The following is a 24,669-nucleotide window of genomic DNA, read 5'->3' on the forward strand; positions in this document are numbered from 1 at the left end:
ATATCTGGCCGTCATAAACAGTATGCGCAGTGATGCCCAAGCTTCTCCTGAGCCATTAGCGCGTGAGACTTTGGTATGGGTGGAGAAGTTTAGAGACGGAACATGAGTAGGAGTGCAACGCTAGGATAAAGACAAGGCTGGAGGCGTTGTGTAGCAGTTTCCTCTGAGACCGAAACACTCCACCTCCCTGAAAACCCGCTCTGTGGCCGTGAACCCCCTCGGAAAACTTCCCAGTAGAAGTTGCTCAGGTGATCAGAACTTACCCAATGCTTGCCATGTTGCCGGGCCCCATGCTTCCTTATCCTGGCTTTGCTGCCAAACAGCTCTCAACTCGTGTTTTTATTTCATGTGCATGGGTGTTTTGCCTGCAGATGTGTGCACCACAGTGAGTGGAGACCAGAATGGGGGAGTGGATCCCCTGGGGTCGGTTACGGGTGGCTGTGAGCTGCCACGTGAGTCCTCTGCAGGAGCGGCCGGTGCTCCTGACCACTGAGTCTCTCAGGGGTCCTAGATTAGTCCTTTTTCACTACAGTTCTGATAAAGGAAACCTTGTACTTGAGAGATTCATGAAAAGATTTTGTTCTGGTTATTTTTGGTGTAAGTATTTGCAAGTTGTTTTTTTCAATAATAAAGTTTATAAACATAGATTCTTCAAATTGTTAATGTGGTTCTTCCCCACGGACATTCTTGCTCTGTGATCTGTGGTGGATGCTTGGTGGCACACGAATGTGATTAGTAAAAACGTCAGACACTCTTGAAATAGTAACAAAAAGAAAAAATCCGTAATACTTACAGCGAGGAGCACCCTGAGAGGGCTACATGGATGAGTATGGAGTAACTTCATAGAGTAGGGTTTGAGTATTTGATTTGGTACTAGAAGTATATTAACATTTTCATATAGTGGTAATAACTGCATCAGTTAGGACACACAGGGTTCTGGTAACTTTGGTGCAAACTGATCAGAGAAATGAGGGTGAAAGCTGAGTTTACAACACAGCATCACAGCAGGTGTCAGCATGTATCAGCATGTGTCAGCATGAATCAGCATGTATAAGCATGTGTCAGCACACCAGCAGGAGTCACCATGTGACAGCACATGTGAGCAGGTGTCAGCATGTGTCAGCACATGTCAGTCAGTACATGTTAGCAAGAACAAGACACTGGGGAAAGACCTCACCAGAAGGCCCGGTGGGATGCTGAGGACGTCCCGAGCAGGAAAACAATGTACAGGAAGAAATGTGCTATCAGCGGACGGCTCAGCAGATAGCGGCGGTCGCAGACTTAATCATCCAGGCTGCCTTCTAAAAGTTCATCCACGGGTTTTAATGTATAATTAAAATAGATTTCACTTACACAGGGGATTTTCAATAATACATATATAATAAATAAGTCAAATTAAAAAACATACATCAGACAGCTGCACGGAGTTTTGCTTTCTGAGAGGGACTTATGTAGCCCAGGCTAGCCTCCAACTCTGAGTAGCTGAAGCTGTCCTTTGACACTCACCATCCCCCTCTGCCTCCCAAGTGCTGGAATACAGCTTACCGCCATGCACGTCACACCCCTCCAGCCCTTGCTTTCTTGGAGGCACTGAGGCTTTAACACAGGGCCTGAGGCATCTCAGCAACGCCCTAGTGCAGAGTCGAGTCCCCAGCATGGCTTCCTGCCCTTTCAGAGCCGGGACCCCCCAGCCCAGGGAGGTCAGCAGGCAATTTCAGCAACTCTTCTGCTTCTTCCTGCAACGCCTCTGCCTTCTCATGCAGCAGCATCTGCAATTAAAACGCAGTCATGAGGCCAGATGTTCCAGGCTACGGAGCTGCCAGCGTTTTATGTCTGCTAGAAACCCGAGTCCTGACACACTGATACCTAACGCCAGAACTAAAACCGTGAGACTGAAAACGCCCACTTTAGAACCAGTGTTTCAGTGAACGAAGCCGAGGAATTCCGTAAAAACCGTTTCAGCCGATCACAGCGTTCAGTGTACCACACACAAAGCGCTTTCCCACGCTCCACTCAGGCACTTACACTTAATTTATAACCTATAAAATTTCAGAAAATTTTGCAAAAATTTAATTAGCTCTTGAAACTGTTCTCCCCAGCATGCATTTAATCAGCTCTGCAGACTGATTTAGCGTGCTTTAAAAGCCCATCAGTGCTGCAGACGAAGTTCTAAGGCCCCTCCAGTGAACGGCGCGGATCCGTTACCCCTCCCCTGCCTGTCGTTTCCCCTCCTGTATTTTTTGTTTAAATTAGTTAATTAATTAGCTAACGTGTAGGGGTGTTTTGTCTGCATGTACGTGTACACACCATGGTTCCTGGAAGCCAGAAGAGTTGCCCAAATTGCTGAGACTGGAGTTACAGGTGTTGTGATGCCGTACGGGTTCGGGAGGGAGCATGAACCCAAGTCCTCTGGAAGAGCAGCCAGTGCTCTAACCACTGAGCCATCTCTCCAGCCCCCTCTTCCTATAGTTTTTGAGGTAGGATTTCCCTACGTAGTCTAGGATGGCTTCAACTTTGTGATATTCCTGTGTCAAGGTAAGAAATATGCACTTTGCCAGGCCTGGAAATAGGGTTAATTTCCAAAGCAGCACAGAAGGAAGAAAGTGTTCCTACGCACAGTGCACAGCCTGTGTGCTGGGCTGCCTTTAGTTCTCTCAGGCAGGAGCAGAGGCAGGGGCATTCCTACCCATCCAAGAACACCTTGTCTGCTGGGACACAGCATACAGAACGCTGTATCTGTAACCACTCAAAATGTCTCCATCATAGATCACTACAAAGATCAAGTTAGGCAACGCTCATATATGAGCACCACTCAAAAACATGAGAAAGAGGGTTTTTTTAAAGCAATTCTGCTTCATGTATGTGACTAACTCTCTTAGTTAGGGTTCTAATGCTGTAACAGAACAGCAGGGCCAAAAAGCAACTGAGGTTTGGGGCTCACACTTCCACACTGCTGTCCCTCACACTTCCACACTGCTGTCCACCACTGCAGGGAGTCAGGGCAGGAACTCACACAGGGCAGGGACCTGGAGGCAGGAGCTGATGTGGAGGCCATGGAGGGTGCTGCTTACCCGTTTACTCAGCCTGCTTGCTGGACCACCAGCCCAGGGACGTGACCACCCAAATGGGCTGGGCCCTCCCCCAACAACTGCTAATTAAGAAAACGTGAAACAGCCGATCTTCCGGAGGCATTTTCTCCACTGAGCTAACTCTAGCTGTGAGTCAGGTTGACACAAGACCAGCCAGCACAGTGTGGCAACAATGAAGTTTTAAAGAGCTGAGCCATTTATACAGTTGTGACCAAGGACATAACCCCAAATTGCTGTAAAGGCTTCACCCACACGAACAGGAGCACAACGGCGACCCTGAAAAGAGGACTGAAGAGAGGACTGAAGGCAGCGAACAGCCTGAAGTTACAGAGCTCAGCATAGAAAAGAGAAACCCCTGCTGCGAAAGTATGAAAACTACAGTCAGAAAGAACCGGCCGGCTCCAGCGGGCAGCACGCAGGAGCGGTGGTAGGAATCTCGAGAGGTAAAATTTAACCTCGACGCACTGCAGCGGTCTTGGCAGTGCTCCCTGTTGGTGAAGGAGCCTGCAGGCGGGAAGATGAGGTGGGCGCACTGAAGAGAGGACTTCCGTGAGGAGGCAGCGGAAAAGCTGTGGGACTGCCCGGCCCCCAGGCTTCAATAAAACATCAAGACAGCATGAACTTTTAGGGTGTCTGTCTGTCTGCCTGTGAAATCTGAGGACACAGGTCCTTTTGTTTTGTTTTAATTTTGTTTTGAGCGTGGATGTTTGCTGACGCATATCTGTGCACCCTGTGTGTGTGCAGTGCCCTGAGGTTGGAAAAGGGCATCAGATCCCCTAGAACTAGAGTACAGAGTGCCGTGAGCTGCCATGCGGTTGCTGGGAATTGGGCCTGGGACCTCTGGAAGAGCAGCCGGTGCTGACCACTGAGCCACTTCTCCAGCCCTGCGTACATGTTTTTGTAACCATAAACTATTACACGTGACATGCTTGACTCAGATATCTGATCATGGTGCTACGGCATACCTGCCAGGCTAGCTCACCTTGGCTGAGGAAACAATCTGCTTGGCTTGGCGTCTGGACAGATGATCAATTGTCTTCACCAGCACTTCTGGGTTGGCATTGGCTAAGTGCACGACACTTCTGTAACCTGCGCTGTATAACTGTTTTGCTCGACCCTAAAGTATTAAAGAAAAAGAAATACTATGAGTATTTGGGATTATTAAAACCCCACACACAACAGAGAGGGACAGAGAGAGTAATGTAGTGTGAAGAGATGACCAGCAGGGTCTGCAGCACAGTGGGGATGTTTGGGAGGCTAATCTGCCGAGGGCGGCTTTCCACACAGTGTGCGTCAGCTGCCGGGCAAGACCAGGAACGGGAGCCCAGTTAGGCACTTGGGAGATGGCACGGGTGTGTGCGCGTGTGCGCGTGTGTCTGTGTGTGCACGTTTCCTGAGTAGAATGAAAAACTGAAGACAGAAAGGACTGAAGTTGATGGAGTGTTGCCAACAAAAAGCTGACAACAGAGGATCCTTTCTTCCCATCGTCTTAGAGAATGTAAATGACCTTCCTGCCGTCCAGCCCAAGTTTTCATAACCGACATATTCCTCTGTATCCACGTCTCAAAAGCAATGGCTTCCAGGGAGGCATGGTACATCTTATTTAACAACGACTTCCAGCTGGTCTGACCTGGATCAGCGGAGCCTCCTGTCTGGGAGCCTCCTGTCTGGATGGTCTGGAAGGACCGCCTGAAGGGGACGACCCTAGAGTAGGTGGCTCTTTCTATGGTCTGCCAGCAGCCCAGGCAGAGAGGTCGGAGGGGAGCTGGGCTCCTTTAACCCCAGCACTCAGAGGCCGAGGCAGGCGGAGTCTGACTGAGGCCAGCCCGGTCTGAAGTGAGAATTCAAGGACATCCAGGGCTATAAAGAGAAACCCTGTTTTGGGAAACAAACGAAAGAAAGAAGGAAAGAAGGAAAGAAGAAGGAAGGAAGGAAGGAAGGGAAGGGAAGGGAAGGGAAGGGAAGGGAAGGGAAGGGAAGGGAAGGGAAGGAAGGAAGGGAAGGGAAGGGAAGCAAGGAAGTTAGTCAGTCTGAGGGAAGCAGGGGTAGGGCCGCTCTGCCTGCCCATGTGAAGAAAGGGGCTCCTCTATGCCTCCCTTGTTCCCGAGTGACACAGACACTATAACTAACAGCGCTATGGCCTTAGTTTAGGCTTGCTCCTAACTAGCTTTTAACTTCTATCAACCCCCGTCACACTACTCTATGTCTGCCGTGTGGCTGGTTACTTCTCCTCAGTTTCGCACACCCGCCTGCCTTCCGGAGTCTGGGTGGTGATCTTCCCGCCTGTCCTCCCTGCCTGGCCACCCGGCCTACACTGAGCTAGATGCTTTTCCACAGTGCACAGGTCATCCCGCACACACGCCCATCCTGGCTCTGGTGCTGACTGCATCTACCCTGCAGCGGCTGCCACCATTCCCCGATGCTGCTGAAACCCAGCTTCTTCAGTCTTCAGCATGAGGATCAGCAGCTCCCCAGGAACCCCAGGCTTTCAGCAGCAGCCGGGAACTGCTGGGGGCTCACCCTCAGGACCTGGAACTGCAGGACTCTCTCTAGAACCTATCACACAGTAACAACACATCAGAAATGGTACAACTTGACTTTTCTGTTAGGAGACATGAACTCGGTCAGGGAGGCAGGGTGAGGCTGACCTCTAAGACCCCTGTCACCTCCATGAGAGGGATTAGCTCCGCCTTCACGCAGTACGTCAGCTTCTTGATGAGTTCCGTCAACAGGGCCTTGTAAACCCAAAACTCCTCCAGCTCCTGAGCAAACAAGGATGATCAGTGTAAGTCGATCTACTTAGGAAAGTTACACACTGGTCACGTAAGTAACACACTGGTCACGTAAGTAACACACTGGTCATGTAAGTTACACACCGGTCACGTAAGTAACACACTGGTCATGTAAGTTACACACCGGTCACGTAAGTAACACACCGGTCACGTAAGTAACACACTGGTCATGTAAGTTACACACTGGTCACCTAAGTTACATACTGGTCATGTAAGTTACACACTGGTCACGTAAGTTACACACTGGTCACGTAAGTTACACACTGGTCACGTAAGTTACACACTGGTCATGTAAGTTACACACTGGTCACGTAAGTTACACACTGGTCACGTAAGTAACACACTGGTCACGTAAGTTACACACTGGTCATGTAAGTTACACACTGGTCATGTAAGTTACACACTGGTCATGTAAGTTACACACTGGTCACGTAAGTTACACACTGGTCATGTAAGTTACACACTGGTCACGTAAGTTACTCCTGAGTCTTTGTCACTTGGATAGGCCAGCAGTAAGGTTGACCCTCACAGCTGCCGGAGAGCACGGGGACCACGGGAGCTTGATGAACCAGCTTTTGGAGGAGGGAAAAGGACTGAACATTGTGAAAATAAAGTTGGGCTGGAGCGAGGGCTCAGCGGTTAAGAGCACCGACTGCTCTTCTAGAGGTCCTGAGTTCAATTCCCTGCAACCACATGGTGGCTCACAACCATCTATAATGGGATCCGAGGCCCTCTTCTGGTGTGTCTGAAGACAGCGATGTGTACTCATATAATAAATAAATCTTAAAAGAAGAAAATAAAGTTATTTCTAATCAAGATTTCAGGAAGTGTCTGTACAGTTTTGTTTGTTGAGGGACTATAAACAGGTTTTACTTGAGAAAGTTAACCCAGAGACAAAGTATTAAATAAGGACAGAATCGAATGCCACATGGTATTCAACAGAACACTTACGCTATGAGAACAGGAAATATGACTCAAGCATGACGCATGGCTCAGAGGCTATCATGTCAACTTGTCTGTGTAAGGTCTATCTGTGAGGCCCGGGGCCCTGGCTCTGGGTAAAGCACGAGCTTCAGCACCCACAGAAAAGCCGTGTGCAGCTCGGCGACACATGCCTGTAACCCACACGGTGTGCGTGTACATGGTGTGCAGCCAGAGTGTGCGCTCCAGGCTCCCTGAGAGACCCTGAGTCACGTTTGCACTGACAGCGGTGTGAGAGCCTCCAGCACAACCACCACAGCCGGTGCTGCACGACCTCGTGTGGGCCTCGTGTGGGCCTCCCACCACATGGGAGAAACTTCACTGCGTTCTCACTACTAATCCTGGTTAAAAGTCACCCCCACCAACACAGCTGCTGAACAGAGAACAGAATTAGAGGAAAAAGTCACCAACACCCTTCATTGGCACATACAGTACAATGAATTATTCACAATCATAGACTACAGAGGTTTAAGATAGGGAAGAAAATTGAAACTAAAAGCTGGTGAGCTGGGTGTGGTGGTGCACACTTTTAATTCCAGCGCTTGGGAGGCAGAGGCTGCCATATAGATATATAAGATATTTATTATATTAATTTATCATCATTCATATACACCTACGCCTATCATGTAGAGCCCTGTGTTTGACGTAGGGCTGCCTGCCCGACACTAGAAGTAAACGTGTATGTCGCTGTGGCTGTCCGGAAGACGTGGGACTGAGCAGTCACGTGGCTGCTGATGGACCCCCATCACCCCTGAGTCATCACACACAAGCCAGGCTGTAAGGGATAAGCTGGCGCCATCGGCCCAGGCCCCGAGGACAGGCGGGCTCTGCACTGCCCACTGCTGAAGTGTTTTAGCTGACTCAGGGGTTTCTGCATCATCCCCATGAGTGCACACGGCCCTCGGGTAAAAGGCAGAAGTGAAGAAAGGCTCTAAATAAATCTGTGTCCTTCACAGAGCACGGTGACTCGGCAGGGAGGAGAGAGGCAAGTTTACCAGCAGTTAATCGAGGAGACGATGGTTAATTGATTACCTCACAGAAATGTAACACACAGGACGAGAACGAGGCAGCTCCCATAAGCAGGTTCTGTATGTATCCCCGGGGCATGTTAAATCTCTCAGACACGCTCCAAACGTTGGTCTCTTTCAGCAAGGAATAAAGCACAAAAGACAGATAGAGCCTGTTGACAGCGTTCTTGTCCACCTTCTAGGAAGACACAAAAGGAGCTGTAAGAGGGTGAGGCTGAGCGGCAAGGACAGAGGGGAACAGAGGCCCCTGGCTCCACGTGCACTTGCCAGCCCCGGAGGAGACAAGGTCAGGTGTTCCCAGTGTAAGGACACTCGCTGTTCTGGGGAGGGAGGAGAGCCCTGCACAATGCTCAAGGCCGGCACCTGGCACTCAAACTGTGACGACTTGGGACGAGGGCCTTTGCAGATGAGGTTAGTTCAGGACCTGCAAATAATGCCAGCCAGGATTTACCACGGGTCCGGAACTTGCTGACTGCAATCTTCATAAATGAGGACAGGACAAGGAGACACAGAAGTCAATGAAAAGCGAGGCTCCAGCTCGAGAGATGCACTTGTGAGCCAAGGAGCTGCCAAGCTCGACCACACAACTAGGAGGGAGCAAGGGAGGCTTCACCTTGTAGCCTACCCAAGAAGCCAGTGGAGCCTCCAGGACTGTGAGGAGTTGGGCCGGGCCTCACATATGCTAAGGGTGTGCTCTACCCTGACTGAAGCTGGGCTTCAGTTCAGCCGCCCGCCCAGTTGGTAGTGTCTGTTTCCAGCAGCGTTAGAGTGAGCGTTAGAGTTAGGCATGGAGGCCCCTGTGCTCACAGCTAAGCAGTAGGAACCAGGAGTGCTGATACTCGGTTGTTCCTTCCCGGGAGGAGGTGTAGGTCTCTTCTACACCTAGGAGGCTGGGGGTGATGTGCTTAACACTCAGGGACCTTTGTCTTCCCATGGGCTTGTTTTCTCAGTCAATCCACAGGACCTATCTTAATGGAAGATGTTACATGTATTTCACAAAGCCCTTTGATGCACATAGGATTAAGTTACTTATCACCAGGAAAAATTTTACCAAATTGTGCCGTGCTTAAATATGCCTAAAATAAGAGACTCAGGACCAGGCTCTCAAGTCTGAACCGGTATGGGCTCCTGAAGGGTGGACACCACACAGTACTTAGTGTGGGTCCATACTCGGCTGGACGGAGCCCTCCAGTGACTCTGCTGTAAGTGCACTGCATTTGCATGTGAATGGACGTTAGACAAAAAGGCTAAATGGTAAGCTTGTCTAGACTATAAACTGCAAAGAAATATGCTATGGTTTCCCCGCGGTCATGATAATCACAGTGTTCTCCAAGCTGAAACAGAGAAGTAGGAAAAGACTTCCCATGGCTGGCAGTTTCTGGTATGTGCGTCGGCTTTTGCCTGTGGTGCTAGTGCTCATGTGCAAAGCATCTCGTCACTAGGATCAAGGTGACGTGAGAAACAATTTCACAGACGGACTTGCAAGAGGAGAATGCCTCACTGGTCGGCATGGCGGTATGCCTCTACTCCTAGCACTCTGAGTAGGAAACCTAGACCTGAGTTACACAGCAAGTCCCTGTCTGAAAATGAAAACATAAATAAGATATGAAAAGAATTTGAGATAAAAGGCTATGTATCAGTGGATTCTGAATTACAGATTCAGCATGTATATAATGGACCATCCTTTTAGAAGCATTAAGCTGAAAAAGTATATTGAACTCTGGGTAGGCAAAGACAGCATTTTAATTTGGCATTTTTAATGCACTTTTACCATTAACTATAAATTGAGTTAATGTAGACTTTGCTTAGAATGTAATTCCAAAGCCAGGAAAAACGGTAGAATTATCACACGGCAGGACAGATGTCTTGATGACCATCTCAAGCCTTTGTAAGGATGTCAGTAAGAAGAGGTGGGGGCTGCTGAGATGGCTCCGTGGTTTAAAGCACTGTGCGAGCACCTGAGCCGTGGAAAGGCGGGGGTGGGGTGGGGGCGCCAACTCCACGAAGCTGTTCTTGGACCTCCACATCAGTGCTGTGACACAAACACAACACATACATATTATGCATGTGCGTGCACACACACACTCAAGTCGGACAGCTCATAGTTTTTGGGAACCATATTGGCTTCTTTAAGGGATGGACACTTAGTGGCAGAGTGCTCGGGTGCCCCAGCCTAGTATCTGGTTTCATCAACACACACACACACACACACACACACACACACACACACACACACACACACACACACACACACACACACACACACACACACACACTACACACACACACACACACACACACACACACACACACACACACACACACACACACACACACCACACACACACACACACACACACACACACACACACACACACACACACACACACACACACACCACACACACACACACACACACACACACACACACCACACACACACACCACACACACACCACACACACACACACACACACACACACACACACACACACACACACACACACACACACACACACACACACACACACCACACACACACACACACACACACACACACACACACACCACACACACACACACACACACACACACACACACACACACACACACACACACACACACCACACACACACACAAACACACTACACACACACATACTACACACACATACACAGACACACATCATATATACACCTGTATGCATAATGTATATCATAAAACATTTCAAATCAATTTACATACACAGTTATATGATACCGTACAAATGTTTTATAAAATAAACCTAACAGACTAATGTGAGAGAGGGGGTTGATTTTTTTCTTTTTTTAAAGACAGGGTCTCACTGTGTAGTTCTGTCTTGCCTGGAACTCTCTGTGTAGACCAGGCTGGCCTTGAACTCACAGAGATCCTCCTGCCTCTGCCTCCCCGGTGCTGGGAAACAAAGCGATCAGGCCAGTGGAGGAGAGGATGTAAGGAGTCATTTTCCCGAGTGACATTACGTAGAAAGTCACAGCGATACGGCACCTTTCTGACGGCTTGTCCTGACGCCTTTTTCCCAATAAAGCTTTCGGAGATTCCAAGAAGAGCAGCCACACTTTGCTCTGCTGGGCTGAGTTGACTAAACTACGTAGAGAAGGAATAAACAATGAAAACTACAACTGCAGCGTTAAAAGTCTCATTCCAGCCAACACCAGTGTTAATTCTGAGGTCACATCTTCATAATTTCAAAGGATAAGAAAAGCCCACGACGTTTGTGAATTTTACAAAATTGTCATCATAAGCAGAGCACTGTTTCGTCAACACCAGGCTAATGTGATGGTGGCTTCATAGCTACATGGCCAGATGACAGCTCAGCTGTGTGGCTGTACAGGCACGTGGTGGTGAGCTTGCCTTACCATGTCTCTCAGAAAACGTCTCCACCACAGGGTAGCACATAACCATGCATGACGACAAGGTCATGAGCGCCTTTTATGGACCGTGACTGTGTTTAATAGTACAGTGAGCTAGAAGTGGAAGGGTCTAAAGGTAACTGTGCCATAGAGGACTTAAAAATGACACTATGGAAGTTAATTTCCTGGGCTGGAGAGAGGGCTCAGTGGTTAAGAGCACCGACTGCTCTTCCAGAGGTCCTGAGTTCAATTCCCAGCAACCACATGGTGGCTCCCAACCATCTGTAATGGGATCCGATGCCCTCTTCTGGTGTGTCTGAAGACAGCTACTGTACTCATATACATAGAATAAATAAATCTTTTTTTAAAAGAATTAAATTAACTTCCCGAGGTTAGGAAGCGGTGGACTGGGGACTTGAGGGTGTGGATCCAGGGTGGAGCACACACTTTATACACGAGGCTCTGGGTTCCATCTTTAAAGCTTAGGGGGCGTGGGGAGACGAGCCGCCATTTCTGCCTAATGGGATCCTGTGCCTTCGTTCACTTAGGTGGACTGTTGATAGAAAACATCCTGATGTGTTTGTTACTCTCACACACAGCGCCAGCTCTCCTGTGTGACTGGCTGTGAAGTACACGCTTTGTGGGCTGAGAGGCTAAGTTAGGAAGGTGCACGGGCACTGGCCGTCCTGGAACCACGTAAAAAGCCCGGCGGGGAGGCCTGTCCTGTGATCTCCACACCGAGTCAGGGTCAGGCAGGCCCCCGGAGCTCACTCGCCTAGACTAAGTGTGGGCTCCGGGTCCCAGTGGGAGATCCTGTCCCCAAAACCAAGGTGGATGGCTCCGGAGGAGTGACACCTCAGCCTGACCTCCGACTCCATACACAGAAAGTATTTTTCAAAACCTGATGGACATATATGCTGATGTCACGTTAGGACCCACAGTTCGTACAGTTCACACACAGCAGCCTCAGCATGGAAAGAAAGAAACTCTGAAAGACACCAGGCCCAATTCCAAATGCACCAAGTCACGTGACACACGGCCAACCAAGCCTAAGCTGAAAAGTCCCGTCCTCTCACCTGCCTGAAGTACACCATCCAGTCAGGCTCAGACTGAGCGGCGAGGTCATAGGGCGTGGTTAGGTAGACCAGATGAAGAAGGCTTTCCAGTACGAGTCCTTCCAGACCTTTCTTCAAGTCTCTGTACAGAGTGTCACAATAGGTCAAGTCAATGGCCCCTAAAGAAACACAAAAACACAAATCCAGGAAGTGCTGGGCACAGTCCCAGTCAGCTGTGCTGGGCATGTCTGTCCCCATCACAGCTACACAGCAGGCCTGGGGGGCCAGACCGACCTGCGTGAGACCCAGTGGCCAAGCCCTGTTCCCATTAGTTTAAATTTGAGCAAGGATATTTAACCTCACGGAGTTTTAATTTCCTCAGCTTTAAGAGACAACAGAGCAACCACAACTGTGTCACAAATAAGAAAATATACAGTGAACGTTTGGGCTTTGTTAACTGGGATAGTTCTTAAACAATGTGAATATGTGTGAAATATGCAAAGATATTAAATACTGGTGTGTTTGCACTGAGGTGTGCTAATGCCATGAAAAGAACACTTTGTAGACCGAGATAACAGACTTGTTTGCTACTCTTGTTTGCTGAGGGGCTCCTCACCTGCACACGGTCCAGCCCTAAGTCAGACCCTACCAGGAATTCCTCAGGCTCCCTTATTTGTAACAGTTTTGGAGGTTATCTTAATAGCATGCATCAAATTTTAGACAGTTGTGATACAACTACTCTATTTTTGGTAATCTGGCAAAAAAACAAAAAAAACAAAAAAACAACAACAACAAGAAGCAAACCATTTCAATGTGTACTCAAAATAAATAGACACCCTCTGTTTATAAGTCACGTAGCTATTTATTCTCAGAAGAATCACAAGCAATGAAATGTTCATAAATACAAAGATGGTTAAATAATTTATGTTCCAGCCCTATTATGGATGAATACAGCATAAAAGGACCATGGGCCTGGACTCTTAGTGTGAGCCCACATTTGATCTCAGCTACTTAGAGGCTGAGGCAGGAGGACTGTGTGCTCAAGGTCTGCCTGGACTACAGGAGACCGGCCAGCTTGGTCAACTGAGTGAAACCCAGATTCAAAAACAGAGTGCTGGGGACGTAGCTCAGGGGCACTGTGCCCGTCTAACACGTGTGATGCCTTGGGTTCATGGTATTTTATAAATGGGCATGATTCCATGAAAAAGTGGTTGAGGAACATAGACACACATGTGTCTGTACAGAAAAATACAGTCAGGAGCCACCTGCCAGGGACAGGCTGGCCTTGTGCAAACACTGAGGAGGTGGCTACCACCATTAGATCCGATCTTTCTGAACCGCTGTGATGTATGTGGTATGTGAATCGCTGACATTTTATGTGGTGGCCGGATGTGTCTGGAAGAACAGATCCTGAACTGGGAACACTGGGAGTTCCCAGGAGTGGAATGGGACAGATGTATGGAGTTCTGATAACATAATCCTGAGTTCTCAGGACAATGTTTCTCTCTCTGTCTCTCTCTGTCTCTCTCTGTCTCTCTCTCTCTCTCTGTCTCTGTCTCTCTCTCCTTCCTCCTCCCCCCCTCCCTTCCTCCGTGTGTGTGTGTGTGTGTGTGTGTGTGTGTGTGTGTGTGTGTGTGTGTGTGTGTGTGTATGTGCATACATGTGTGCAGGAGGATGGAGTGAAGGCCAGGGCTGAAGTAAAGGTCTTCAGTCATCCCACACTACTCTTTGGCTGAACCAAGAACTCACTATTTGGCTTGGCCGGGTGGCCAGCAAGCTCCAAGGCCCCAGCTGTCCCCACCTCCCTCCTGCTGGGATCACAGACCCACACCACCATGCCTGGTCTTTTATGTGGGTGCTGGGAATCTCAACTCAGGTTGGTCTTTATGATTTTACTGACTGATTTTACTGAATGAGACATCTCTCTAACCAAAGATTTTTTTTTTTTTAAGAACAGATATTTTTCAGAAGGAAATTACTCATTAAGAAATAAATTCTTCCAGGAAAACTAAGCTACACAGAGAAACCCTGTCTTAAAAAAGCAAAATAAATAAATTAACCAATATTCTCTATTCAGATACTGTCACAGTTTGAATATGCTTGGCCCACGTAGTGGCACTATTTGAAGGTGTGGTCTTGTTGGAATAAGAGTGTCACTGTGGGCGTGGGCTTTAAGACCCTCATCCTAGTTTCCTGGAAGTCAGTCTTCTGCTAGCAGCCTTCAGATGAAGATGTGGAACTCTCAGCTCCTCCTGCACCAGGCCTGCCTGGATGCTGCCATGCTCCCGCGTTGATGATAATGGACTGAACCTCTGACCCTGTAAGCCAGCCCCAATTAACTGTTGTCCTTATAAGACTTGCCTTGGTCATGGTATCTGCTCACAGCAGTAAAACCCTAAGACAGATAGAATCTATAGATTAAGCAAAAAGCAAGTTCCAGAACAGCAAGAATTATTTGTTTAAAACAAAAATTTAAACCTGTTTACAGCATGGAGTGTGAACTGAAGTAGAACACACAGGCAGGTGTTACCCCAGGGAAGACGGTAGGCCGTGTGGCTGTGTGTGCTGAGGGAGGGAGCGGGTAGGAAGCAAGGCCATCTTTATCTACTCGTGCAATAACTTACAATTCAAGCTTGTAATATGAAATCATAAATCCAATTTAAAGCAAGAAAATTACTTAACTTCTATTGTTTCCAATGCATTCCCTTAGAAAATACTGAGATTTAGGTAAACTTACCCTTAAAAGAAGCTTGCCCCAGTTTGGTAATACGGAAGTGACAGCGTGACTCCTCGGAGCTGCCGTGGCTGTCTTTCTGTAGAAGCCCTTTCTCTGTTAGGTGTTCAAGTGCGCCGACAGTAACTTCCCAGAGGCTTTTCTCTCTCAGTAAAGTCTTTTGCTGGACGCCAAAAAGCGTGCCATTCATGAACTGATATATGTCCCCGAGACTCTCTGCAATCTGAAAGAATTCAGGACATCACTGGGACAGCTTTCTTAGTTCACGGAACAGGATTATTCATGTTCATATCCTGAAGCTATCTGAAGAAAAACTTAGCATGAAATCTACAGAATTAAAAATGAACAGGAAAAACAGCGAAGGAAAAGACGGTTATCACATTCATGCTTTTTATACACATTTCCAAAAAGATTTATTTTATCATTATTACTATTATTAGCTTCGCTTTGTTTTAAGACGGGGCTTCTCTTGTGCAGTGCTCACTGTCCTCAACTCACTCTGTAGACCACGCTGGCCTTGAACTCACAAAGATCCACTTGCCTCTGCCTCCGGAGTGCTGGGATTGAAGATGTGCACCACCACCTTGGCTCCTATTTTATTATTCTAGTTGCATGCGTGTGTGTGTGAGGCACACGCACATCAGTGCTTGGGGATGACAGCGGTGTTGGATCCCCTTGGAGCTGGAGTTAGGGATGGTTAGAAATTACCTGGTGGGGATCTGGGAACTGTGAGTGGGATCACTGTAAGAACAGTCTTAACCCATGGGCCATCCTCACGCCCCAAAGTGCTGTTTTGTTTTTATGCTTTCCAAAGCTGTGCTCTGTTCAACCTCTCCAGCAGACCCCCAATTCCACCCGGACTCCTTTTGGAACCCTCTCTTCACCCGCTTCTACCTACCCACGGAGCATGCTTTAGCCCTAAAACCCGCATTAAACAGAAAAGAGAAACATGGAAACACAGCTGAGGGGATCCAGTGTGCCAGCACTGGGCAAGGTGCTGCTTGGCAGAAGGGTTAGCTAGCGATCGATCAGTCTCCCTCTTCTGTCTGGGCTCTGCAATTTTCCCTGTCCTTACACGTCTCCTCCCCACCCATCTGTTTGTTATTTACCACCGACGGCAGCGATGCTAAGACCCTGCACTTGGTATTCAGGAGTTAAACGCCCAGAGTTAGAATGCACTTTTATTAGTCAATTTCACCAACATCAGCATGCTATATTAAAAACCGGATGGATCAATAGCTCTCTCTTACAATTCTGATTATGCTTCAACGGGAATATTTAAGTAGTCATTTTATATTAAACCAATATAAGGGATAATAAAAATATTATGGAGCATTCATTTTTGTATTGCTTCTCTTTCCTTTTATTAACAATCATTCTTGATATCCAAGCTCAAATGCACTTATAAGATATTCTCCAGCTGACGTTCAGTTTGTGGATCATTAATGTACTTTGGCCTCCGTGGGGATTTGAATGAGGTGTTCTCCAGAGTCTCAGGCATTTGTCTCTGGGTGGCAGTGCTGTCTGAGTGGGGCCTTGCGGGAGGATGTATTCCTGGGGGTGGGCTTTGAAGGTTTAAATGCCCCACCCCATTCCCATCCTGAGCCTCTGCCTCCTGCTTGCTGTTTGAGATGTGTGCTCTCGGCCTCCAGCTCCAGGGGTCACGTTGGCTACCAGTTGCAACCTGTGTCCACCACGATGGACCTAACCCTCTGGAACCGTGAGCTCAAACGAACTCTTTCTTCTGAAAGCTGTCTTGGTCACGGTGTCTCAACAGTCACAGGATGTAACTAGTGCAGCTCTTTCTGATGGCTGAAGGGGCCCACGGTCGGGTAGAGGAGGCACAGGGAGTGCCTCTGCCTGACCTGTCCACCTTCTTCAAGTCATCTTCCCACTCCTTTTCACTCCTCTCTGGAACGCTTGGCCATGATTTAAACCTAGGCCAGTCTCTGTCTACCCTTGGATATGTCCACAGTCAAATTTGTTAAAATATTTATTGATGTTAAATCAAATGTGAAGCACGGTGTGAGCCCTGACTTTTTAGGGCTCTTTTTTTTTTTCTTTTCTTTTTTTTCGGAGCTGGGGACTGAACCGAGGGCCTTGCGCTTGCTAGGCAAGTGCTCTACCACTGAGCTAAATCCCCAACCCTTTTTAGGGCTCTTAAAGCAGCGGTGCTTTAGTAGCCGAACAGTAACAAAGCCATGATCCCAAACTGATTGGTGCTGTCGTAGGGAAGGAAGGCAGTTCTGTAATAACAGACTGACTCAGAGGTGTAGGGAATGCAGCCCCAGCAAGTTACAGTTAGGCTAGCAGCTGCAGGTGAGGAGGGTCAACGAGATAAGGGGGTATACTGAGCATGAGGGTGGGCGAGCATGAGGGTGGGCAAGCATGAGGCTGGGTAAGCAAGAGGCTGGGCGAGCATGAGGGTGGGTGAGCAAGAGGCTGGGTGAGCATGAGGCTGGGCGAACATGAGGGTGGGTGTAGAGAAGGGAAATGGGTGAGTCCCAGTCTGGGGACCATTAAGACACTAGTGCACCTCACATTTGATGAATGAAAATGGAAAGCCAGTGTTCCTGGAATAAAGTGTAAGAGGCCAGACTGGAGAGACTAGCCGTGGTCACGCTATCCAGACGCCAAGGTGAGAAATTTGGGACTAATCTTTTCCTTTTTTTTTCTGGGTTTTTATGGCAATAGGAAACCACTGACAAAGTTTAAGTGGAAGGAGTGACTTAATCATTCCCATTCTGTAATTATTCCGTGTGAAGATGTGGCGGGTCAGACAGTGGGTGGAGGGAGACCGTCAGGAGACAGAAAAGTGTGGATTCAGACATGTGGTACAGGTCCTTGACACAGGGTATCTGAGATGTGGCTGCGATAAGTAATCGGGAACTCCCTGAATCCTCTCCCTGGAGTCTCCTCCTCTTCCTGTCCTCTTGTGTCTCTAGGGATGCTCACCTACGTCCTCTTAGCCCCTGGCCTCACACTGCAAGTCACAAGTCTTGGCACAAAGACTCTATGAGGACGGTGACCTCTCTGATGGTTAAACATGCTCTCCTGCTACCCCAACCAATACCATCTGGTCTGGGGCAACCGTTTCCATCCAAATGTCAACTCCTCAGTGTCCAGCCTGTGACTATCACTACGTCACAGCCCTTCCCCACCCATGTCAATGTCACAGCCCTTCCCCACCCATGTCACAGCCCTTCCCCACCCATGTCAATGTCATAGCCCTTCCCCACCCATGTCACATTAAGCTTTTCTCTTGCGTTCTACTCTAAATGCCTAGTGTGGCTTATCTCCTCCTTCTGTATCTAATCTGTGTCTCTCCTTGACCTCAGCATTTAATCACTTTCTTCTTTAGACTTTCCTGGTTCTAGTGTGGCAGGTGACACTGTAAGGACTATTGCCATCCATTGCAAGGTGCCAAAGGGACTGAAACTTGTGATACCTGTTTCAGTTATGTCTCTCATTTTACTTCCGTGTTCGTACTAGTGAGGACAAGCTCTAGGATGAACTAAGAACGATGGTCTTGCCGTTAGAAAAAGCTAAATTCAAACTCTGGCTTTGACTACATTTTTGTATTGTTGTTGTGGCCAACTGCATTTTGGGCACAAGGACAGAATTTAATTAACTTAAAAATAAGTCTAAAAGAGATTAATCAATAACTCTATTTTTCTTTTTTTTTTGGTTTGAGATAAGGTCTGCTGCCCCTCATGTTTGCAGAGCTGGGGCTTGTTACAGCCTCCCAGCACTGAGGTGGTGACATTGTACCGCATGGTGACAGGCACACCTCCCTTTTCACGTGATCTGAGGGGATGGGCTGCCCTGTGTCTGGGTCCACTGTTTCACGACATCCACGGCACTGCCTCCTGTACAGTAACTCACTCCGGGTGGTATCAATTGTTCTCTGACTTCTTACATTTCTCTACTGAAGAATGAAACAGACCCAGAGTCAGAGTCTTTAAAAAAAATAACTTACTTTTATTTTAAGTACATTTGTGTTTTGCCTGCATGTGTATCTGTGTTAGGGTGCCGGATCCCCTGGACGTGGACTTACAGACAGCTGTGAGCTGACACGGGGTGCTGGGAATTGAACCCAGGTCCTCAAGAAGAGCAGTCAGTGCACTCTATTTGCTGATCCGTCTCTCCTGTTCCCAGATCTAGATTTTTTTTATGTCACAGACTGTACTTTTTCCTATCACATTAGAAGTTACCATTTTGTTCATTTTATAATTCCCTTAATTTTTAAAGGTCTCTATTATCTCAGGTAACGCTTGTCAGATTTAAGAAGATCTTTAAAAAATACCTTCAGGCCAATTAAGGAGAGGAACAAACTCTGGATTCCCTTGGTGAACTCCTTGACAAGATGGCTGTGGCAGTCTTCCAGCGGTCCGTTTATTAGTCCCAGCACCTATAAAGTTAAAGCAGTTACGTTTGTGCTGTCACTAAACTAAGCAGTGTTCCACGTTAAGACCTCACACTCTGTAAGGTCCCTGGAAGCCCCAAACTCCTCCAAAGCCAAAACAAAACCAAAACACAAAACCCCGGAGGAGCTGGACTTAACAGAGGTTCGGTCCCACTGAGTTTCTAAGTGATGACGTCATGTGGGTGTGGCCCAGCTCAGTACCTGCTGCTTGTCTTTCTCTTGCAGCAGAAGGATGCTCTCCCCGGCAGTGTCTATCCCAGCTCGGCCAGCCCTGCCAATCATCTGCTTATACTGATTCCTCTTCAAGAACGTGTTAGCCACGTAGGGAGCTCTTAAGATGACTCTACGGAGGGTATGAAAATAAAAGTGATCCTCTGTGTTAACAACTACTTCTCAAACCCAGCTCCACTGCACGCTTTATTCGGTGTTAACTTTAAGTAGACTGCACGGACACTGGCTCTCCGACGTCCTAAGTTCTTACACACATTGCCTGTAGCTCTTACAAAATGATTAGCAGGGCCCTTACTTCCTATGTTCTCATGAAGGAATCAGCTGGAGTTCAACAGTGCTTTCCTTAAACGGCCAATGAGTAAAGGCCAGGGCTGTCACCTGCACTCAAGCCTCTGCAGCGGAGAGGCCTAGGATGAGCCTGAAGCAGTGGTGTCTAAAGCTTCTTGAGTTTACACCCCAACCCAAAGATCTGGCCTTGTACCGCCACCATATGCTACCATATGCTGGCGACTGATGAACTGATATTATCTTTAACTATCGGGCACTGCGGATTTCAGCTGGCTTCAGTCGGCAAAAACGTCAACTTCAATCCTGCTCAGGTAAAAACAAGTCTGTAGTGAGAGTTCCTCTTCAAGGGAACTCAAGAATTTGCCTACACTATCGACTTCTTCATTTATAAATCCCACCAGACTATGCGGATAGAGGACAGCCTGAAGAAAACAAAATGAAGGAAAAGAGAACACAGAGAAATGACTGCATACAACAAGTACAGTAAAGGATTTTGGAAAATTGTAAATAGTATCCACAGAAAATTCCAGAGGGAATCATATCCACTGTTATAAAGCAGACGTCTACAAGAAACATCACGGATTAGAATGCATTTAAAATCTACAGATGTAATGAATGAACATAGCTAACAGAACAGTAAAAAGCTAGCTTTTCTGTCCCGACACCCCACAGGCATGCTCTCCCGACACCCCACAGGCATGCTCTCCCGACACCCCACAGGCATGCTCTCCCGACACCCCACACGCATGCTCTCCCGACACCCCACAGGCATGCTCTCCCGACACCCCACAGGCATGCTCTCCCGACACCCCACAGGCATGCTCTCCCGACACCCCACAGGCATGCTCTCCCGACACCCCACACGCATGTTCTCCCGACAGCCCACACATGTACTGTTGCCGTTGTATTCACCCCACGTCCTTTTCACCCCAACCCACTTCGCTAACCTCCTACTTCTGTGTCTTTAGAAGAAAATGGATTTTGGAAGTGGTACTGGGGTTTGAACCTGGGATTTTCTAGGTGTTAGGCAAACAGTCTGCACTATACTGTCTTCCAGTCCAGTAAAAACTTGAATTTTATATGGAAGGTAAAATTGGAGGAAAAGAGTTGACAGCTGTAACCACGTGTCTTTACCCCAGGCTAGCCTAAGTCACAGAAGAGAATGAAGCTGATGGAAAGCTGGAACACAGAAATGACCAGCAACAGCTCCAAGACCGAGACCACAGAGCTCAAGATGGAGTGCCTCGCCCTAACCAAAGACAGAGGAGCTGGGATTGTAGGGCTTACTGATCAGGGCCTGGGCTCCAATTTGGCTTTGATGTGACATTCAAGAAGCTTCTACTCTCTCTCATTCATTCATTCATTCATTCATTCATTCATTCATCAATTTTGAACAAGGTTTCTCTGTGTGGCCCTGGCTGTCCTGAACTCACTCTGTAGGCCAGGCTGGCCTTGAACTCAGAGATCCACCTGCTTTTGTCTCCTGAGTGCTGGGAAAGTTAATTATTTTATAGATTTCAATTGTATAAAATATTGGTCATAAATCGTGAAGGCTGACTAAACAACCCATGTTACACACTTGGGTGTCAGTGTGGGAGATGTGATGTGGGGACAGGAGGGAAGGGGACACCAACTATAACAAGCGCCATTCCTCACTACAGGAAATGGAAGGTGACAGAGGAAAGTGCAAAGCTGCTGGAGGGGCCGGCTCAGAGGAAAGGCCCTGATGGCTGCCAAGGCTGACAACATGACTGCTATCCCCAGGACCCACACGGTGGACGGAGAAAACCAACAGACTCCTGAACCCCAAAGTTCACCTCGGAGCTCCACAAGCCCACTGGGGCATGGTGCTCCTCTACCCGATGGACGCAGTGAATGTGAAGAGCTTTGGAGAGAAGAGAACTGCCGGCCCACAGCCACAAGGCTGCCTCCATGCTGGGCATGGCGGTGCAGGCTTCAGTGCCCACGGCTGGAGGCAGGGGCAGGGCTACACAGTGCGACCCTGTCTGTAAATGGATAAATGCGCATGAATACGGAGGGGACACCATACTTAATGACCATGACACGGAGACATAAGACTGTCTACCCAGCAGAAAAACATTCCGTTTAATGTTCATAAACATTTTGTGAAAGTAAATTATTTGTTAGCACACCTCCTCACACCACCCCTGCCCCCTAGTCAGCAGTTATAAGGAGAGGTCAGTTATGCAGTTCTCCACTGTGTGGTAATATCTGAAAAGGTGACAGAGGGGCTGACCTCTAAGAGTTTGTGGTGGTTGGATATGCTTGGCCCATGGGAGTGGCACTGTTAGGAGGTGTGGCCTTGTTGGAGGAAGTGTGTCACTGTGTAGGTGGTCTTTGAGGTCTCCTAGTGCTCAAGCTCCGCCCAGTGTGGAAGAATCTTCTCCTGGCTGCCTTCAGACTAGATGCAGGCACCATGCTGGCCAGCACGCTGCCCTGCTCCCACCATGATGATGATGGGCTGACCCCCTGACCCTGTGAGCCAGCCCAATTACATGTTGTCCGTATAAGAGTTGCCTTGGTCATGGTGTCTGTTCACAGCAGTAAAACCCTAAGACAAAGTTATTCCATCCATGCCAGGTGGCAGTGATGCAGGCCTTGAATCCCAGCACTTGGGAGGCAGAGGAAGAGGGGGAAGCAGGTGAGTCTCCAAGTTCCGGGCTAGCCTGGTCTACAGAATGAGTTCCAGGACAGCCAGAGCTACACAGAGAAACCGTGTTTCAAACACACACACACACACACACCCCCACACACACACACACACACACACACACACAGCCAGAGCTACACAGAGAAACCGTGTTTCAAACACACACACACACACACACACACACACACACACACAGCCAGAGCTACAGAGAAACCGTGTTTCAAACACACACACACACACACACACACACACACACACAGCCAGAGCTACACAGAGAAACCGTGTTTCAAAACACACACACACACACACACACACACACACACACACACACACACACACACAGCCAGAGCTACAAACACACACACACACACACACACACACACACACACACAGCCAGAGCTACACAGAGAAACCGTGTCTCAAACACACACACACACACACACACACACACACACACACACAGCCAGAGCTACAAACACACACACACACACACACACACACACACACACACACAGCCAGAGCTACACAGAGAAACCGTGTTTCAAACACACACACACACACACACACACACACACACACACACAGCCAGAGCTACACAGAGAAACCGTGTTTCAAACACACACACACACACACACACACACACACACACACACACACACAGTGCATTCAGATGGCTTTAATCAGCTCCTTCCCTGTGAATTGAACACAGGTCAAACAAGGTTCCAGCCACTGAACTCCACCGGCTTTCCATATCAGTTCACTGACGTTTCAAGGAGGTGGATTAAATGAACCCACTAGACCGTGTCAAAGCTTCCCAGAAGTAGAGTCAGATCCCGACTCCGGCTCTAGGAAGGAGGCTGAGGCAGAACTCCCTCCAGTTGGACCCGGCTCACAAGCTGAAGACTCAGACAACCAGACACACGGAAGAGAGAGGGCACGAAAGGGAGGGAGAGCTCTAACGTCAGGAAAGGTGCTTCTTCACTAAACCGTCAAAGGAAACGCGCCGACCAAGTCAGCACAGGAAAGCTTCTGCCACCCCTCACCTCCGTGCAGGCAGATTGACCCCTGCTGCCAGGGTGGACGTGCAGGTGAAGAGGCAGAGCACGCCAGCGGAGTAGGCCTCTTCCAGAAGCTTCCGCTCATCGCTAGTTAAGCCGCTGTGGTGATAGGCGACGCCGAAAGGGATGGTGCGCTTCAGGACAGGGCACACTTTACCGTGGCCGACATTCCTCAGGCTTTTAATCAGTTCCCCCTTTTCTTCCTCTCTGTGGTTTAGATAGTCCCTAGGGGAAAGATCCATTAGACACAGCCGCCTGGGACTGGAGCGATGGCTCAGCAGTTAGAACACAGACTGCTTTCCCAGAGGACAGGGGTTCAGCCCCCAGCACCCACAGGGCACCCCACGACCATCTACAACTGCAGTTTCAGGGGATCCAATGCCCTTTTGTGATCTCTGAAGGCATTAGGCACGCACAAGTGTGACTGTGTGTGTGTGTGTGTGTGTGTGCGCATACACATAAAATATATAAATCTTTAAAAGGAGGAACTCTGAGTCCTTGCATTACAGGTGGGAAGTACTAACCATTTTTCTTTAATGTATCATGTTAGCATCCTTTTTAGTTATGTATTACTTTTATCAGTGTAAGTACAGAAAAGGTCCTTTGCATGTATTTTTGTATGAACATGCATGTGTCTGTATCTGTGTACTGCGGATCATGTCTGTAGCCGTGTCTGCACAGAGGCTGATAGCAGGTGGTTTTCTCATCTCTCACTAAACCAGGAACTCACTATTCAGTGAAGCTCGTTGGCCAGTGAGCGGCAGGGCCTCCCCGTGTCGCAGCACTGCATTACAGGTGTGTGCCGTCATGCCTGGCTCTCGTAAGGAGGCTAGGGATACAAATGGGTTCTCTGACTGAGCCATCTCCCCAGCCCCACAAAACGTTCTTTTAACTTTCTTACTTCATCAACCATTAGAAATACCCT

The 24,669-nt window shown here is 48.3% G+C and overlaps 1 protein-coding gene across 1 annotated transcript in view; it reads right to left on the reverse strand.

Moving 5' to 3' along the window:
- Nucleotides 1–1,302: 1,302 nt before the first annotated feature.
- Helq (helicase, POLQ like) overlaps nt 1,303–24,669 on the reverse strand; it is a 43,148-nt gene continuing 19,781 nt past the window's right edge. Inside the window, 10 exon segments of the mRNA XM_032916061.1 lie at nt 1,303–1,769; nt 4,072–4,206; nt 5,738–5,851; nt 7,895–8,068; nt 10,917–11,015; nt 12,358–12,515; nt 15,074–15,293; nt 19,377–19,481; nt 19,698–19,839; nt 23,730–23,969. Of these exon segments, the coding sequence (XP_032771952.1) occupies nt 1,632–1,769; nt 4,072–4,206; nt 5,738–5,851; nt 7,895–8,068; nt 10,917–11,015; nt 12,358–12,515; nt 15,074–15,293; nt 19,377–19,481; nt 19,698–19,839; nt 23,730–23,969 (1,525 nt within the window). The 3' untranslated portion in view covers nt 1,303–1,631.

The sequence above is a fragment of the Rattus rattus genome, chromosome 11, assembly GCF_011064425.1.
Source record: "Rattus rattus isolate New Zealand chromosome 11, Rrattus_CSIRO_v1, whole genome shotgun sequence".
Taxonomy (NCBI): domain Eukaryota; kingdom Metazoa; phylum Chordata; class Mammalia; order Rodentia; family Muridae; genus Rattus; species Rattus rattus.